This window comes from Carassius auratus, chromosome 21 (genome assembly GCF_003368295.1).
Source record: "Carassius auratus strain Wakin chromosome 21, ASM336829v1, whole genome shotgun sequence".
NCBI classification, from domain to species: Eukaryota; Metazoa; Chordata; class Actinopteri; order Cypriniformes; family Cyprinidae; genus Carassius; species Carassius auratus.
In genome coordinates this window covers 942739-961924 of record NC_039263.1, presented here as the reverse complement: position 1 = coordinate 961924, position 19186 = coordinate 942739, and the positions used below count along the sequence as shown (strand labels likewise).

At 34.8% G+C, this 19186-nt stretch overlaps 2 protein-coding genes across 2 annotated transcripts in view; both read left to right on the top strand.

Moving 5' to 3' along the window:
• Positions 1-14861, top strand: part of LOC113038168 (rab proteins geranylgeranyltransferase component A 2-like) — a 56812-nt gene extending 41951 nt beyond the window's left edge. Inside the window, exons 12-16 of the mRNA XM_026195401.1 lie at positions 397-460; positions 1823-1919; positions 6661-6771; positions 13846-14003; positions 14105-14861. Coding sequence (XP_026051186.1) covers positions 397-460; positions 1823-1919; positions 6661-6771; positions 13846-14003; positions 14105-14359 — 685 coding nt within the window. The 3' untranslated portion in view covers positions 14360-14861. The remainder of the gene's footprint in view (positions 1-396; positions 461-1822; positions 1920-6660; positions 6772-13845; positions 14004-14104) is intronic.
• A 4152-nt stretch (positions 14862-19013) lies between these two features.
• LOC113038167 (cation channel sperm-associated protein subunit gamma) overlaps positions 19014-19186 on the top strand; it is a 32260-nt gene continuing 32087 nt past the window's right edge. Inside the window, exon 1 of the mRNA XM_026195400.1 lies at positions 19014-19068. The gene's annotated coding sequence lies outside the window, so the exon portion shown is untranslated. The remainder of the gene's footprint in view (positions 19069-19186) is intronic.

The following is a 19186-nucleotide window of genomic DNA, read 5'->3' as shown; positions in this document are numbered from 1 at the left end:
CTTTTCGGTTCTCATTTTTCTAAAACTTGGTTCTTCTTCTGTTCTAATGTTTGGACACATTGTGCCAAGTTTGTATATGCTGAAGCAAAGATTTGAAAGCTCAACATCCACTGGTCAGTCTCTGATGTCATTGTATTGAAAGAGCAGCAACAACATTTTTTAAAGCCTCTTTTGTTGTTTCCAAAAACAAGAAAGTTGTATGTGTTTGAAAATGACAAAAGGTTGAGTAAATGATGACAGAAACTTCGTTTTTGGGTCAACTATTCATTTCAATTACTGTAAATTGTGATTTAGGGTCATTTTGAATTTACTCTTTTCTGGTGATTTCCTTCATAATATACAGTATGTTCTCTTCTTTTTCCTAGTCTTTTCAAAGGTTTTTTTCCATCTTCACAGGCAGATATCTCGAGCAGTGCTCATCACAGACAGATCTGTACTACCTTCAGAATCTGATCAGCAGGTATAAAGCTTCCTTTCTTTCATGTCTTTCATTTTGCTGTTAATTCTTTTAGTTGTTCATACCTTCTTTTGTTTGTTTTTTTATTTCAATTTGTATGCTTTAGTTTGCTAATTCTTGTTTTTGTTCATGCTTTTATTAGTTTTTCAGCTTGTTCTTTAGTTTGATTTTTGTTTAGTTTTTGCTTTTCTTTCGTTTATTCTCTTGTTTGTTCATTCTTTCATGCTTTTATTTGATCTTATGTACTGTATGTTTTTCTCTTTTCTTTCATTAGTTCTTATTTGTTCGTTCATTTTTCTTTTGTTTTATTTCTTTCTTTCTTACTTTCCTCTTTTTTTTTTTTTTTTTTTTTTGCATATTCACATGCACGTTTAAAGGGCATTGACCCATCTCTGCTGTGCGTGTGTTTGTGAAGCACGTTTCTTGCCTGCGTTGCACTTTTGCTTTTCAACTTGTATTGCATTACATCTTTTTTATGCTGCATATCACATTTGGATGGATTCTTGGGACTTGTCCAAGATCCAGCAGGCATAGATGCAACAAAACATCAGAGCCGATTTGTGGGATCGTTTCAATAGTTTTGACGTCCCGTTCTCGAGCGTAGCATTCTAAAGTGAATTACGAGAGGAAAAAATAACCAGTTCAATGAAAGGACAGTAATTCTGTTTGCTGTTACTGGTTTAGAATTGGATAAATAAATCTTTCTGATGCGAGAGTGGATGGTGACACGCAAGCATCCTCTTAGGCTAATTTGAGTGCTGTCCACCAGAGTCCAGGAAAAGAAGTGGAGTGGTCACATGCCTTCTGAATCTCAGCCCAATTTGCTCTCCATCAGGAATTCATGCTTGAATATTCAAAGCAGATCAGGAGAGGAAGGAAAAGTGGGTGTAATTTATGCTCATTAGCCTCGACGAACAGAAATTAATATCAGTGTCTTGACACAGTGTGGAAATGGAATATTACATGACTATGTGTGACAAAACTTAATTAAATATTCAGGCTGGTTTTAATTAGCCATTCGTTCTTTGGAATGACAGTCGCCAGACGAGCATTCGGTCAATGCTTTCTCTTCCTCTTTCACTATTTTTTTTGTTGGTTATAGTTGGCGCACTTGGACTTGATTAAAAAGCAGTTTTAACATAGTTTAACCCAAGCACTGTATGAAAACATAATTGGATTATATCGGTTTAGCTCTGCCTTATTTGCATTATTTACTCAACAAGCTTACAACATGGGCAAAATAAAATTGGTTTGTGATTTATGCTGTAGATTCTGCACTATGTTTGTAGTGCCAGGAAGGATCGGCATCTCAGTCATATGTTTTATGTAGATTCTAAGATAGTGTATTTCCTGTTTTAATGGCAGATCTCATTGGTGACGATTCCTCCTCTGGAATCTTCTGCACCAGCTGTGAGGATGGTGGAGCTTTGTTCCTCCTCCATGACCTGCATGCCTGGCACCTGTGAGTTACACATCCACCACAATACATACATGCCATGATCACACATCAGTTATATAGTTACAATTATCATATGGTCAATGCATGTTGCAAGTGTAACAATGATTTCCAAACAATTTGCAATTCTTCCTTTTGCCAGTTCCAAAATGTTCACGCACACACACACACACGCACACACACACACTCACGCACGCACACACTCACACACACACACACACAAACACACACACATGTTTGTGTGTGTGTCTGCGTGCTTGCGTTTGTGTCTATTTTTGCTCACCAAAGCTGCATTTATTTGATCAAAAATAGGGTAAAAATAAAAAATATTGTAATATATTATTACTATTTATAATGTTAAACTGTAAAAAAACATTTTTTATTTGAATATTTTAAAATGAAATTTATTCCAGTGATCAAAACAGCAGCAGTTCTCCAGTCTTCAGTGTCAATCATTCTGATATGCTGCTGATTTGCTTGATTTCTTCTTATTGTCAATGTTAAAAAAAGTTTTTGCTTTTGTGGAAACTTTGATACTACCATTTGAAAGTTTAGGTAAATAAGATTTCAGGGGAAAAGATACAGAAATGTGTGCTTTTATCCAGCAGGGGTGCATTAAAATGATCAAGTAAACTCTTATAGTGATAGAAAGGATTTCTATTTCAAATAACTGTATTTTTTGTGTTCAAAGAATCCTGATTTTTTTTTTTACTGTGGTTTACACAAAATTATTACAGTATTTTACATTTACATTACATTTATTCATTTAGCAGACGCTTTTATCCAAAGCGACTTACAGATGAAGACAGTGGAAGCAATCAAAAACAACAAAAAGAGCAATGATATATAAGTGCTATAACAAGTCTCAGTTAGGTTAACACGGTGCACGAAGCATTTTCCGGACTATAAGTCGCACTTTTTTTCATAGTTTGGCTGGTCCTGCGACTTATAGTTAGGTGCGACTTATCAAAATTAATTTGACATGAACCGAGAGAAATGAACTAAGAGAAATTAACCAAGAGAAAACATTACCGTCTCCAGCCGCGAGAGGGCGCTACACTGAAGACATAGAGCGCCCTCTCGCGGCTGGAGACGGTAATGTTTTCTCTTGGTTCTAAATAAATGCGACTTATAGTCCAGTGCCACTTATATATGTTTATTTCCTCATCATGACGTATTTTTGGACTGGTGCGACTTATACTTAGGTGCGACTTATAGTCCGAAAAATATGGTAAGCAGCAAAAACTGTTTCAATGTTAAGTTTTTCTCGAGCAAATCATCATACAATATTAGAATGATTTCTGAGGGATCATGTGACATTGAAGACTGGAGTGAACAGTTATTTTAAATTGTAGCAATATTTCACAATATTACTGTTCTTACAGTATTTTGATAAAGTAAATGTAAATGTCTTGGTGAGCATAAGATACTTTTTTTATACACTTTTGACCAGTAGTGCATATAAATGCAGATTTTAAACTATTAGTTTATTAGTTATTAAAATGTTAAAAAGTGATGAACATTGATCATCTCAGAACACAAAAATGTCAAGACTGTCCTTCAAAACCCTCAGTTCAGCGCCCACCACACCGATGACTCCATCATTAACTCCATTGTTATTTATGAAAGTTATTGTGTTTGTTACACTGGCTCTACTCTGCTATCAATCATAGTGAAGGGGTAGATCAGGTGGAGATGGTGGAGGGCCCCAGTCACTGACTCTGTCCTCACGGGGGAATGAAAAGCTTAATCAGCGGAACTCCTCTTCCTCTCTCTGGGAATTGAGTTCAGGGGAAATGATAGGAAGCTTTGCTTTGCTATAGCCCGGTCCCACAGGGAGATGGATCGTAGTCGTTCCTCTTTAAGTAATGCACTTCTACCTGAGAGCATCCCTCGCAATCAACGGATGATGATGACCGTGACAGACATGCGTTCACAGGAGAAGATGCTCTTTATTTATCATTAACCACTTATGGCAAGACTGTTTTAGTTACGCTGCTGAGGATGTTAGATGTGTTCTCCAGGAGGGCTCCAAGCAACACCACGACTATTGATTCTAGACTTTGCAGGTGAAGTGTGTGATTTTCAGGCCACTGGCAGCACCATACAGAATTGCAGAATTGTTATTGGTGGTCTTGCCCCAAACTTTACCTCAGATTCAGCCCCATCTCATTACACTGGGTGCGAGTTCTAAGTATATAAAGTATTAGTATTTTAACATTAGAAAAAACATATTTCAAATCAGGATAGACCGCATTTGTTTGCTTTATACTTTCATCATACAACATTTCGCCTGACATTACTAAGTCTGAACCAAAGGATATCAGTGTATGAAGGACTTGGAGTGCCACTTAAAAATATAAATAATCAATGTATTCATATTTAATGATAATTCTCATTGAAAATGATTGAAAAAAATGAGTGAAATAAAAAAACTCTTGAAGTTATAGTATAATAACTTTGTATCTGTTAAATAATAAATCACTTCAAACTGACATTAGACATTTACAACTGTATATGGAATTTATTAATGTAGTTAAATATTAATGCAAGTACAATAATCCATCTAATATGAAAGTGTATTTAGTATGGTGAGAAATATATTATTTCAAAAGTTTTGATTGTTATATAATGGAAATAAAATATTTTTTGCAATGCTTGTTAAAAGTGCAATATTTAATTTTTATGTTGCATTTTACTACTTTAAGCATAAAGTTTATTACTTTACACTTTTAAGCATCCATATTTAAAATTAGTTATAAATAGGTGCATTTATTTGTAAATTTTGGAAGTAACTTATTTAAAAAATTTTAATGAATACAATAAAAAATTATTTAATTGAATTGATTGATTCCTTTTATTATTTGATTAGGTTTTTTAAATGGGACTCATATTCTACTATATTTGCAGTGTTTGCTCTTAATGAATAATCCACATACACATCAGTCTAGAAAAATTTTTAGAATTAAAATTATTATAAATGTTGCTTCATGTTGATCATGCAGATTAAATATAATTTCTATTTTATTTAATTATTTCCTTCTACTCTTTTGTGCTACTTTAAATTATGCATTTTCATAAGTTCAGAATTCTTCCATGCATTTCATGTATACTGTAGGATGATGGATGTTCATGTAAAAGTGTCCACTCAAATACAACAGGGAAAAAAAAGTGTAGTTTTTTCTTCAAGACTCTATATAGAATATATATGCCCATAAATGGGTATATTCTGAATCCACCTGTACTGCAAAAGTGTTCACTTTCAACTATCCAGGACTTTTAAAATCCTCCCCATGGAGTGTTTCTGTCTATGGTGAGAATCTTTTTCAAAACTCTGTAGTGTCCCGTGTGTCTTTAGAGCCTTTAGCGAAGCTGCACCTCCTGTCCCACTGGAGATGCCTGCATATGTGCACCTCTCCATGGTGTGACACGGAGCCAGTGTGCCGCCCTGAGCTTCCTGCACTGGATTTGTTCTCTTTGATCCTCACACACACACACACACACACACGGAGTTGTACCACAGACCACAGGAAGGATCAATGGAGAAGTAATGATAAGCCTGGAAGTGGTGTGTGAACTCTTGGGATTACCCAGGACATTTCCACAAATCCCACTAGCAGAACTTCTCAGACCTCTATGAGGATTGAGATTCGTTGTTTTGAGTTTCGGTGCCCGTTTCTTTTTTGCCCCTCTGCATTACTTTAAGGGATACTTTCATGGAAAGTCAGAGCCTTACTGTAGTTCTTGTCAGATTGTTGGCCAAGTTTGTCATACTTATTTAAACAAGTTTTTGCCAGTAAAGTATGCTTTGAAACCTTGCCTAGTGCAGCTTGAGATTTGAGCTTATGGAAGATAGTTTCCACCAAATGTTAGAAAAAAATTAAACAAAATAAAAGGTAATTATGACTTTTAACAATTATGATTTTTTTCCCTGTTAAAATTTTTACTTTTTTTTTTTATATAAGAGAAGAAAACATAATTCTGAGGGGGGAAAAGTCAGAATTGTGAGATATATATATTTTATATCTTTAAAAATCGGCTAAAAACAGCTCTTCATCATCTTTATTTGACACTCTAACTCTAGCACTCTCAATTCAAATTCTATTCCTAAAATTAATAAACTAGTCCCTTTTAGACTTGTGCACTATTCATTTACTAATGGCTTGCTTGCTTAAAAAAATAAAAATAAAACTTTCTAATCTTTTTGCTATCTATGCATTTTCTTTATTTGTTCAATTTGTATTTAATTCATTATGTTTATTTGGCCATTTATTTAAATAATAATGGTTACAGTGTTCACCACAAAGCATTCTTATACATTTTAGACGATTTAAACGTTTCTCAGAAATGGTATAAAAGTTAACCATATGAAACCAAAAATAAAAAGTATGTACCGTATTTTTATGACTATAAGTCGCACCTGAGTATAAGTTGCATCAGTCCAAAAATGTGTCATGACGAGGAAAAAAACATATATAAGTCGCACTGGACTATAAGTCGCATTTATTTAGAACCAAGAGAAAACTTTATCATCTACAGCCGCGAGAGGGCAGAAGAGAGCGCCCTCTCGCGGCTGATGACAGTAATGTTTTCTCTTAGTTCATGTCAAATTAATTTTGATAAATAAGTCACACCTGACTATAAGTCACAGGACCAACCAAACTATGAAAAAAAGTGTGACTTATAGTCTGGAAAATATGGTACCCTCAATTGCCCTAAATGGTCTCTTGTGATCTTATTTCGTCAGATCTGGTCCACTTGACCTGTTCATCATCTGGTACAGCCCAGGAAGATCTTGCTCCAGTTGTATCTGAGTTGTTTCACGTTTCCACCATTCCTGGAGAGGAACCTTCAGAAGGTAAGACCTGAGCCAGCTCCTTCACTTCCACCCATTAACATCTTCACTCCTTCTGTGCATCGACCTCCAATTCCACATCCAGATCTACTATACATGCTGCTAACAGTACTTAACTAACCTTGCCGCTCGCGTCAAAGAGAGATCATCTCTTCATCTCTTTAAAAAGAAAGATCTGGTATTGCTGTGACATTCAGCGAAGGGCTTACACAGAGACGTTATTGGCGATAACAGTGATTGATATTGATGGTGGTGTTGCAGGCAGGGGCCAGGCGCTGCTCCCATTGATTCCCATTATGCTCTGTCAGGGTCTGCTTGGCTCCTTCAGAGTGAATCTGTGCACGACCCGTCACATATGACCTCACATTACCTTCAGATTATAAGGGTGAATTCATATAGTGAGTTTGGATTGCAAAGATTGATTTATATATATATATATATATATATATATATATATATATATATATATATATATATATATATATATATATATATATATATATATATATATATATATATATTTATTTATTTATCAGTTTATTTAACAGGGACAATGCAGTATAACATTGCTACAGTTTCATGCAGCCGATGCTCTACATATAGGCTTCTAGCCAATGGCTAATTTGCAGCCCTAGTCCCTGGTTAGGCTAAAAAAAAAAAAATAAATAAACAACTAATTCTATGTACAACCATCAATGTTCACATATCTGCTTTTGTTTGAACCACTTTTTCAGTTTTGTTTGAAAAATATTCAACTGTGTTTGCATTTTCAATTCAGCTGACAAGCTGTTCCATAACAATGCACCTTGAACTGTAAATGTAGATTGTGCAAATTTAGTTTTTCTCTGTGGTGCTATACAGTTCTGTGTAGTTGCACCTCTTGTAGCGATCCCCCTACTACTCTGTTTTGATATTAATTCGCATATAACTTTTGGCGCAAGATTGTTTAAACATTTAAAAAACATTTTAATAACAAATGAATTTATAAAATTTTCAAAACTAAGCAAACTATATTTTTGTAAAATGCTACAGTGATGCCATCTGGTTGGTTTCTTATCCAAAACTTTTAGTGTTTGTTTATATAGGGATCTAACAGGTTTAATAGTCAGTTGAGAAACCTGACTCCAGACAGTCACACAGTAAGATAAGTGTGAAAAAATCATTGCATGCATGTATAACTTGGCTGCTTTCAATGATAAATATGGTCTAATCATGTAAAAACAATTCAGATTTGTTTTGATTGTTCTACATAGCTTCTTAACATGCATATCAAATTTCAAATGAGAGTCTAAAATAACACCTAAATATGTAAAATGATTAACCGTTTCAATTTCCTTTTGATTGATCTTAATTATAAAATCACTCATTTCCTTCTTTCTGATTGAAAAACACATTGAGACAGTTTTTGTACAATTCAGGGTCAAACAACTGTTCTGTAACCACTGTGTCACACCAATCATTTCATTTGTTAATATTTCTGCGGCTAAACTTGGAGTCTTTGCAGATACATAAATGACTGTATCATCTGCATATAACTGACATTTTGTTTGCTTACAACAGTTTGGAAAATCATTAACATATAAGGAAAACAACAATGGGCCCAAAATTGACCCTTGAGGGAGACCCATATTATTATTTCGTAAAGCTGATCTTGAATTATTAATTTTAACACACTGATCTCGGGATTCTAAATATGATCTAAACCAATTCATTGCTTGCTGAGTGAAGTTAAATAAATTTAATTTGTGTAGGAGAATTTCATGATTCACAGTATCAAATGCCTTTTTAAGATCTAAAAACACTGCACCTACTACATTACCTTTATCTAAGGATTCCTTAATAAATTCTGTGAGATAGCAGTTTGCCATTTCTGTTGAATACTTAGGCCTAAAACCAAACTGTTTAGAATAAAGTAAATCATGTTTTTCTAAATAATTGATAAGTTGTTCAGCTACCAATTTTTCCAGAATTTTTGAAACTGCAGGAAGAATAGAAATTGGTCTATAATTCTGAACCTCATCAGCTGATCCTGCTTTGAAAATTGGAGTTACAATACTAGTTTTCCAATTTGAAGGGAATTTATTTTCTCTAATTGATATAATATATAATATATATACATACATACATACATACATACATACTATATCATGGCTGTCAGCCAATTAAACTTTTAAATCTAATTAGTAATTCACTCTGAAACATGCAGAGCATATATTTAATTAAACTGCAGCCTTTGTTATGTGCTAGTCGTACTTGGCTATATAATAATTACATTATCACTAGTTTAGCTACTTTAAATTGTGAGTAGTTTGAAGCTTGACTTGATTTCATTTCCTGATACTGGTCCTTATCAACAGCTTCATGTCATAGTTGACAGTTCCTAAAATGTACCAATTGATCATAATTTGTGTAATAAGAGTGTCTTGACTCCAGATGTGTGATGGAGGGATGACTGTCTTGTTTGATTGCAGTAAGATCAAGGTCATCTCGGCCAGCTCTCCTCCCTCCATCCCTCTATCAGCCGGCATCTCAACACACCTTTATCACTCCTCCATCATGCACATACTCTCCTTTAGAGCATTACCTTTTTCTGTTGATTCTTGTTGTGAATTTAAGTACTTCTGTGGTTCAAGAAAATAGAAATGTTAAAACTGATTCTTTATGTGTGTGTTAGCTTGTGTGCTCAGGTGCCTGGCCAGCACAGCGGAGGGTGTGGGACACGGGGCCCCGCTGGGCGACACACTGCCTTTTTATCACAGGAATGAGCTAGTACTGTTTTAATTAAAATGTCAGAACAAATACTGGCAGAGGTCTTGAGGATGAATCGCTAGATAAGAAGAGCAGTGGGCCAGAACAGGTCAGAGAGACAAAGTCACCTGGGTAGATCTTCATTCATTCCCATGGTCAAAGAGCTGTGTGTGTGTGTGTGTGTGTGTGTGTGTATGAGAGAGAGAGTCTGTTTGGATCAGGATGGAGCCAAATGGAACAAATAAACAACAACTAGTGCAGATTTCCCAAGGGATTTTAAACCCTTCACAAAGATCAAGGCTTGTGTATGACTGCATGTAGACTAGATTAAAGGAAACCAATTGCTTTGCTATTACATCTTATATTCAGGGTTTTTGACTTGAACAGCCCATAACACTCAGAACACATCCCAAAACCCTGTATAGCATAAACCTGTGATACCTTAGTTACTGCAGCAGACTAAAACAACAACACTTCAAATATTTTAGTGACTGCACTTATGTCTCTGAACACCTTAGAGTACATTAGTCCCAACCCTGTTTTTCAGTTGTGCTGATTAGTTAAGTTTTTTATTCAATCATTTCCTCATTGGGATTTTAAAAGTGCTATGAGCCGTGAACCAAACGAGCCAACCAACTACGAGACCAGTCACACCATTAACAAACTTTGGTTTGAAACAAAAAGTGAATGAAAATCAGATGAACCGACAAAAGTGCAGCACTGTGTACTTTAATGAAGGGAAGAACTACAATCCCATGAAGCATTGTGAATGACAATCCAATTAAAAATGAAGGTATAAAAGTATGAAACTATTCATTTAAAAAATTGTTATTGTTTGTATCTATAAAACTCTTAAATTGTTCAGATTATAAGTTTATAATGTTTACAAATGCATATGTATTTTCAGATCATAGGAAGACCATATAAAAAAATAGACTCCAAATAAAAAATAAACATTTCTAATATGTTTTTATGTCACAAACACAACTCTTTTTGGCATTTATTTGTAAATCACTTCCTGTACATTAGTGGATTTCAAAACATTTCAAGACAAAAATCCACAAATAGGTGGACTACAGCTACTGTATACTCAAAGCCAATCTTAGCATGTTCTTGCCATGACCATCGCGTTTTGCTATGCACTCGAGATGGGAAGAGATTGATTTTGCACTCTGCACCACTCTGAGCACCTTAGTGTCAGCATACTTTTCACGACCACAAAGCAATGTGATAAACATCTCTTTTCACCTATTTCCATAATGTTTTTTTTTTTGTTGTTGTTGTTGTTGTAGAGAGCATCGTTGGTTCAGTGTGTGTGTGTGTACCTAATTAACCATTTTTTTTTTTTTTTGGTCAGAATGCAGAATGTTTTCTGTGAGGGGTAGGGTTAAGGGTGGGGATTATCTTATAAAATCTATAACTATCTTTATATAAAACAGTAGAAGTCTGTGTAATGTCCTCATTCAGATAGTTGTGTGTGTGAACGCAGTGTGTTAGAGGGTGATTGTGGTTTGGGAGGTTTGCAGCTGCAGGCATGTGTTAGCCGCTATCAAGAGTGCTGTTGTATGCTAATCTGACATTTGTCACATCTGGGATTGTGTGTGTGTGTGCGTGTGCATGTGTGTGTGTGACCGTGCGTGTGTGTGTGTGACCGTGTGTGTGACCGTCCGACCAAACCAGAACCATACATACTTCAATAGACTTTTGAAGTATTATTTTCTTAAAAATTCTCAACCTTAGAATGGTGGTGTTTATGATATTATCATAACGCACAATTCTGAATATACTAATCAAATATTAAATCCGATATCAATATATTATAAATAAGTTTATATATCAATACATATACAGTATAAAACCGTTTCTCTGTGTCCATATATTAGCCGGTCATGTATGTTCATGGCTTTCTTCCTCTAATAGAAGAGTCTCTTTGACTGTGTGTGTTCAGTGAAAGTCTTGAGTGTTTGGTGAATCAGTGACCCTGCAGCATTCAGAGGGAAGGATGGGTGGTGTATTTGAAGTGGCGTTAAACATTGATGGCGCCACACCTCTCCCCTCTCCAAATTAAGCAAATCTCCGGGCAGGAAAAGGAACACGCGTCATAATTGTGTGACATTTGGGTAATGACCGTTCTGACATTTCAGACTGACACCTTCTCCCTCTCGCTTTTTCTAGCCTTTCTTTTCCCACCTTTTTGCGGCAGAGGCTCGTGTATTTAAAGGGTAATGATACAGACCGACAGCTTTACGCTTTAAATGAACCAGTGACACACACGCGCACACACTCTTGAGACTCTTCTCTTCTGTTGTCCTATAGAGCCACTCTCGTCTAAGATGTCATCAAAGGAGAGAAAGAGATTAGGTGACCTATGTCATGCAGCCGCTAACAAAATACTAACATTCTCATCTCGTGATAAATCTGCCGTAAGTGGTGTTGGGAAGAACATGTTCACTATTAACTAAGAGTTTCCCCTCAGTAAACTTCTAATTTGCTGCGTATTGATAGTAAGTAAGGAAGTTGTTGTAGTAGTTATGTTTAAGTATCGGATAGGGTTAAGGGGAATATGGTCATTCAGAATAAGATATTAATATGTGAGAAATACTTAGGCAACTTGCTGTAAGACTTTTGAGATTTCTCAACAATTGATTTTTAGTTCTGCTCAATAAAGATACTTTGTTGAGTCAATGTAAATTTGTTTGCTCATGCAATGCTGATTTTTTTATTTTAGTAAAAGAAAAATTCTTGTCACAGCTGCTGAAACAATAATTACTGTCGTTGTGGTAATGTTTTTCTGTTTCCTGGAACAAAAAAAAGAATGTCTATAAAGTCACTACATTATCAAATGTATGTTTGTTTACAAAAGACAAACATGAAAGGCTATGTTAGCCTCATTAAGCAGACATCATTGTCTTTGTTTGTTAGACAACTTACAAGACTAAGATATCCAGGAATTGGATTTAAGTAGTTGAACATACTCTAGGCCTCATAACCAGACACACAAACCTCAAGAACTGTGACCAACAAATGTTAAAAAGATGAGCTATTTACAGCACAGTACAACAAATAACTAACAATAATGATAAAACAAAAAAAAGTTGAAATGAAGTCAGAAAATGGCAAAACAATAATGTTATAATAGTAACTGCATAATTTATTCATGCTGCAATGCATGCTGGGATTTAGTATTTGAGACTAAGGTTTCGTAAACTGGAAAATGAGCAGTTTCATTTTTTACAGTGTTCAAAAAGTCTGTCTGTGGTGTTCCCATCAACTCATGCTTTCTGCTGTCCGTGGTGCTGAAATTCTCTCTGGCTTTCATATTAAAAAATATCCAACACCAACATTTCATCTTACTGCCATTTGTTGCACATCTAAACTCCCCCATTTTCGTAAATTTTAGGTTCAAATATTTCTGTGCACACATTCAAAGACTTTCCACAGCCCTGATTATTTTATTTTATTTTATTTTATTATTTTTTTTGTTTTTTTATTTATTTATTTATTTATTTATTTTTTATGAAAATTATTTCATGTGCATAATATATTATACTCTAGTGTTTTAATGTTTTTAAAACAAGTCTTTTCTGCTCACCAAGGCTGGATTTATTTGATAAAAATACTGTTAAAAAAACATTAATATTGAAATATTATTATAATTTCTGTTAACTGTTTTCTTTTATGTTTTTAAAATGTAGTTTATTCCTGTGATGCAAAGCAGAATGTTCAGCATCATTGCTCCTGTCTTCAGTGTCACATGATCCTTCAGAAATCATTCAATCATGCTGATATGCTGGTGATTGATTATTATCAGTTATTATTGGTGCTCAATCATCAGTCAAAACTTTTGATGTGTTTAATGTTGTATTTCTATGTGAAATACAAATCTTTTGTAACCATTATCTGTAACTTTTATCAGTATAGTGTGTCCTTGCTGAATAAAAGTTTCTTTTTTTTTTTTTTTTTAGAAAAATGCTAGTGTTCCACAGATTACACAATAACATGAGGCAGCAAAAATGGTTTCAACATTGATAATGATTAAAAGAAAAATCTTGAACAGCAAATAAGCATATTAGAAAGATTTCTGAAGGATCATGTGACACTGAAGGGTGGAGAAATGATGCAGAAAATTCAGCTTTAATCGCACATTTGAAAACATTGAAATAGAAACCAGCTTTTTTAATTGTAATAATCTGTAACAGTATTAAAGTTTTTACAGTATTTTTTATCAAATAAATGCAGCATTGGTGAGCAGAAGAGCAAGACATCTGAAATGCAAAGCCCTCTCATGTCAAGACAGCAAATGAATGACTGTTTTAACATCACATTCAGGTGCAGAGGAGAGAAGCAAGCCGGCAGTGCTGTGGGTCATGTACTTCAACATGAGGGACACATCAGCACTGGACAGCAGCAGCTACAGCCTGCCGAGCAACGTTCACGTGTGCACCGGTCCCGATGGCAGCCTGGGCAGCGACTGCTCCATTAAACTGGTGAGTCCAGCAGTCATTGGGTCAGATATTGTTTATAGGCTCAATTATGGGATGTTTCTTGTTGGTTTAGGCAAACTATGACCATTTCTGTTCATTTCCAGGCTGAATCCGTGTTTCAGCATATTCTCCCTGATGAGGAGTTCTGTCCTCCTGCGCCCAACCCAGAGGACATCATCTATGACGGAGACGGTCCGCAGGCCGAAGGACATGGTTTTGAAGAGAGTGTTAACACAGAAGCAGAGGAAGAAGGTGCCGCCCATGAGAAGAGTCCATCAACTGAGAGCTCTGAACCTGCAGAGATGGACAGTGTTACCCAGCAGGCACCGTCAGACACGACCCCGTCCACTGAAGAATAACCCAAATAACCCAACCACTCAAGAATAAGAGACGCTTGTTCTTTTCTCCACAATCTCTGAGCATATGGAATCCAAAATAAATCATGTCCATCTCCAAGTTCTCAATCCTGTTATGTTCGTCATTTTATGTGCCTTTCTTTAGCATTTTCACACGCCATGCCTGTTTTATTTTGATCCGTTACTGTAAGATGTATTTGCTTTTTAAAAACCAAAATGCTTTTTTTTTCTTTCTTTTTTTTCAAAATGTATTCACAATTTTGCATGGTTCAAGAAAGGTGCCTATCATATATACTGGAGTTACTCAGAAGACTAAGATTAAATGATTTGGTCACATGCTGGACAAATACTCTTATTTTGGCAAACGCTGCTTCTTCAAATCCTGTATTTCAAATGTCTGTTTGAATGCTGTCAGCCTTTTCATTTCCCCTTATGTCTGTTTTGTGTCTTCACATACAAATGTACGCTATAATGGTTGCTGGCATTAAATATTTAATTGAAGACGTATTTTAGTTGATTATTCGTAGCCCCACTGCAGTATTCAGCGTTACATTGTCTGTCACTGATACAAACTGATTTCAACTCCGATGTAGACTGTGACGCCGAGCATTAGTGATGCTCTACGAGTGCGGTGTACCTGCCATGAAGGCGAGGTGAGGAAGCGCAAGGGAAGGAGCACAGTTTGATGACATTTGGTTTGCACTGCCATGGCTGAACAGATGGCTCATTATGGCTGCGAGTGCGCAGTCGTCCCTCACAGCACTAGCTGTCTTTGTTTCCCTGGAATTTGATATGGGTTCTGCCGAGGGTATTTACCCGTTCTGGAGGGGAAGAATTACTGCTGAACACATGGCCCAGGTTAGTCCCAGACCAGAGGAAGTGTGCTGATTCTTTCCGACGGCTGGGAGTAAGTACACCCCTGACAGCACTGACGAGTGTTTAGAGTCAAATCAAGAGTGATGCGTGTCACACATAACGCACAACTTCGGTTTTATTCACTCATTTTGTAGGATGTGTGGTTTTGCATGTTGTGTAGGCTTAGAATGCAGAAGAGATGATGGGTATTTTCTAAGAACATTCTCTTTCTTCTGGATTTTTTTTTTTATTCTAAAAAGAAACAGGGCTGTAATCTCCATACACACTGCAAGACCACCACGGGACTGTGTGCCTTCTGTATTCAGATTAGTTGTCAAGAAAAAATATTATTAAATGACTAATTCTAATATTTTTAAATTCCATTTCAGAGTGCTAATAGTAATTTGTCATTAATAAGCCTGATCCTAAAGAAACACTTCATTTCAACCCTGTTACTGTACGTTTTGTAAGTGTAAATTTGAATAATTAACTTATTTTATTGTGCCCTGTATATATATGAATTATGTATATAATTGAATTAATATTATAATAACTTGCAATTTCTCTCTGGCAGTGTGGTTTGGGGTTAAAGGTCAGTGCAAAAATGTCTATTAATGCCCTCAGCTAGCAAAAAATCATTGTACCACACAGTATTATTCACCGTTTTTGTTCTAGTGATTAAAAAAATAATAATTATTTGCGTTAACAAAGTTGAACTATCAGGCTTGACAAAGTTTTTTGTCATTAATAACCAGAGCCTGACCTTAAAGCATAACTTAATGTCAATCCTGTTATTGCAAGTTTGGAATTCATACAGATAATTTAGTAGGTAAATTTGAGGCTTTTCATAAATTACACATTATGATTTATTTAAATTTTACTAACTCATGCCATTTTTATTTTTTTTTACTAACCCCATTTTTCTTTGTGATTTGACAGCCCTGTTATATCCAAAGTGTTCTTGAGCTAAAGATCAGTGCAAAAACGTCTAATAGTGGCAAGCATCATTACGCCACACTGTATTATTGACAGGTTGTGTTATGCCAATTAAAATAATAACATTTATCCCATAACAAGTTGAACTATCAAGCTTTATTTATTTGACTGACATGTCATTAGTAATGCTAAACTTGACCCTACAGCACCACTTTATTTCAACCCTGTTACTTTAAGTTTGGAATTCATATACATGAACTTAAAAAGATAACAGAGTTACATTACAATTCAAGTAAGCATATTAATACCACATGCCATCTCATTTTAAAGACGTGTCAACCCTGTTACATATACATGTTTCAGGGTTAAAGATGTCGATGCAAAAATGTCTCACGATAGCCTCAGCTAACAATTATCATTGCACCATGGCATATTATTCACTGGCTATGTTCTGGTGATTAAAAAATGTTTATGCGATAACAGAGTTGAATAATTAACCTTAGGGGCAATTTTTATTTTTATTTTGTTAATTTCAAACCATTATATCAGAGCAGAACATTTGCTCTAATTAAATCTCTCAGATAATGTAGTTTCACTATATCCTGTTAATTTATGTGAGGACACACAAATGACATGATTACGTGTGAGTGACCTATGATATTTTCCCTCAGCGGAGACACGAGAACCTGAGGTCTCAAACATGGCCTTATTTAGGTTTAAACCTGCTGAGTGTCCATATATCTGCTTCATGCTCTTTGATCGATTTCCTCAATTTTCGTAATTACATGACAATCCTTTATCTCCAGCATTTTGGTTTCATCTCATTGTTTTGGGGGTATGAGATTATTTTCTTCTCTCTTGAGTGACCTGCCTGCTCAATAGCATCATTGGGAATCAATTTTCTGCATGGAGAGTCTTGACATTCAAACGCAAAAGGGTAAAATGTGCCACAGGCAAGACACCTAGCGGGGGCCACGTTTCTCTGGCACTATGGGGTGCGTTCAAGAGAATCTATAGGGACTTACTCTGAGGAGTTGTAAAATGTTTCTCAACAAATTAAGGATTGACACACAAATAGTTTTACTTAGCAGATGCCTCTGGCTTCATTTATCTTTAAGAAGGCCACTTAACAAGGTGCTGTCTAAGAGATGTAATGTAAGGGAATGCAAACTAGCACACCAAAAAGGAGTGTGTGAATCTAAAGAAAAGTTTCAATACAAACAGACAAACAGCAAATAATGCAAGAATAATAAAGATGTGGCCTATTATTTTATTTGTTATTTATTCCAATGTGTTTATTGTTGAATTGGAGTTTCTAGATCGGTGGGAGAACAGTAATGCCAGGTTTCAAAGTAAAAATCATTTTTAAACAGAGGATAAATATTTCTAGCCAAGCAGTAATTCTGTGAAATTTGCAGAAAAATAAAAAAATAAAAAATTTGAACAATGTTATTTAACTGTATATAGGATACATACAATGCAATTTACAAGATAAAGCAGTTAGCTTTTCATTCTAAAATTACTCCACCATCATTTCCATCACAGAATGCTGTTAAATACAATTCATCAAGCATTCAAAAATGTAAAACGTGTAGAAATGGAAAAGTGTGTTATTTTCTAAACCCTGGCTTCATTTATCTTTAAGAAGGCCAGAAGTCCCGGACCAGAAGTCCCGGAAACGCACACGTATATGTGTCACTTCTAGTTGCTTCAATGTGTTTTTACTGACATCTAGTGGCTTCATCATCTCAATACATGGTCTTATTGCACACTGAGAGAGTATCCGTACAACAAAATGTATTGGTTCTCACAATGTTAAAAATAAAAAAGTTGTAATCACTTAAATATTTAACTATAAATAATGTCCTTTGTAGTAACTAATAAATTAATAACATTTTTTTTTTAATATTAATTTAATTTATCATCATATATAGTTGTATTTCAAGGTTTATCATGTACATTACAAACATGTGATGTAGTGAAATGGCTTGGGAAACCAACAGCAAATTAAGGACATAATTAAGGAATTTTGTCCAGTTAAACAAATATGAGCACTGTACGTTTCAAAGCCAAAACGTGGCGCTGTTAAGCTAGTTTCCTAGTTTCAGAGCAATTCCAGGTTTATTTAAATGAAACCAGTCTCATTTAAACCTTTAATCAGAGTCTGACTTAAATACGTATTTCGAGTCTGACAACATCAGTACAAAAGTTAAGGCTATTGCTATTCAGTTCCATTTCTCCACAAGTGATGCTATTTTAACAGTAGCCTGCATTGTCTTTTCTTCAGAATGAATAACAGAAGGCATACAATTAACAAAAAGACATTTAATGTCAATACAAGACAAAATTCTTATAGGTTTGGAATAACATGAGGGTAAGTTATTAATGACAGAATTTTCATTTTTGTTTAACTATCCTTTCAAGAATGACAAAAAGACAAATAAAAAAATGGCTATATTATATTATAGGCCTATTAAGCAGAGTGAAGTGTCGAATTACTTTTTTAAGAATTACGAATATTTTCATTTTATTTATTTTTTTTACATTTTATTACTATCATTACATTTTATTATTCTCATCCCAAAGTCTTTCAAATCCATTTACTAATGTGTCTTATTTTAAATATTTTATAATATATATTATATATATTATAATATAATATTTTATATTTTTTTCGTGATTCATTTCGTGTAATTACTCCAGGCAAAGTTGTGTCATGACAAAATATATATATATATATATATATATATATATATATATATATATATATATATATATATATATATATATATATATATATATATATATATAAAGGTTTGGTAACGCCCATCATGCCCCAAGCTCTCGAGTGACCTGTGATGTCATCAGATCACCTGTCACTCAGAATTCAGCCCGTCTGCTCTGCATTTGAAATTTCAGAGGTAACGTTAATTCTTAAAATTCGTGAAATTCTTCAAAGCTGTGGTGAATTAGCTAATTGTTCATAAACTGTTGTTATTTAATAGTCAGTGTTGCAAACGATACCTGTACAAATGATAA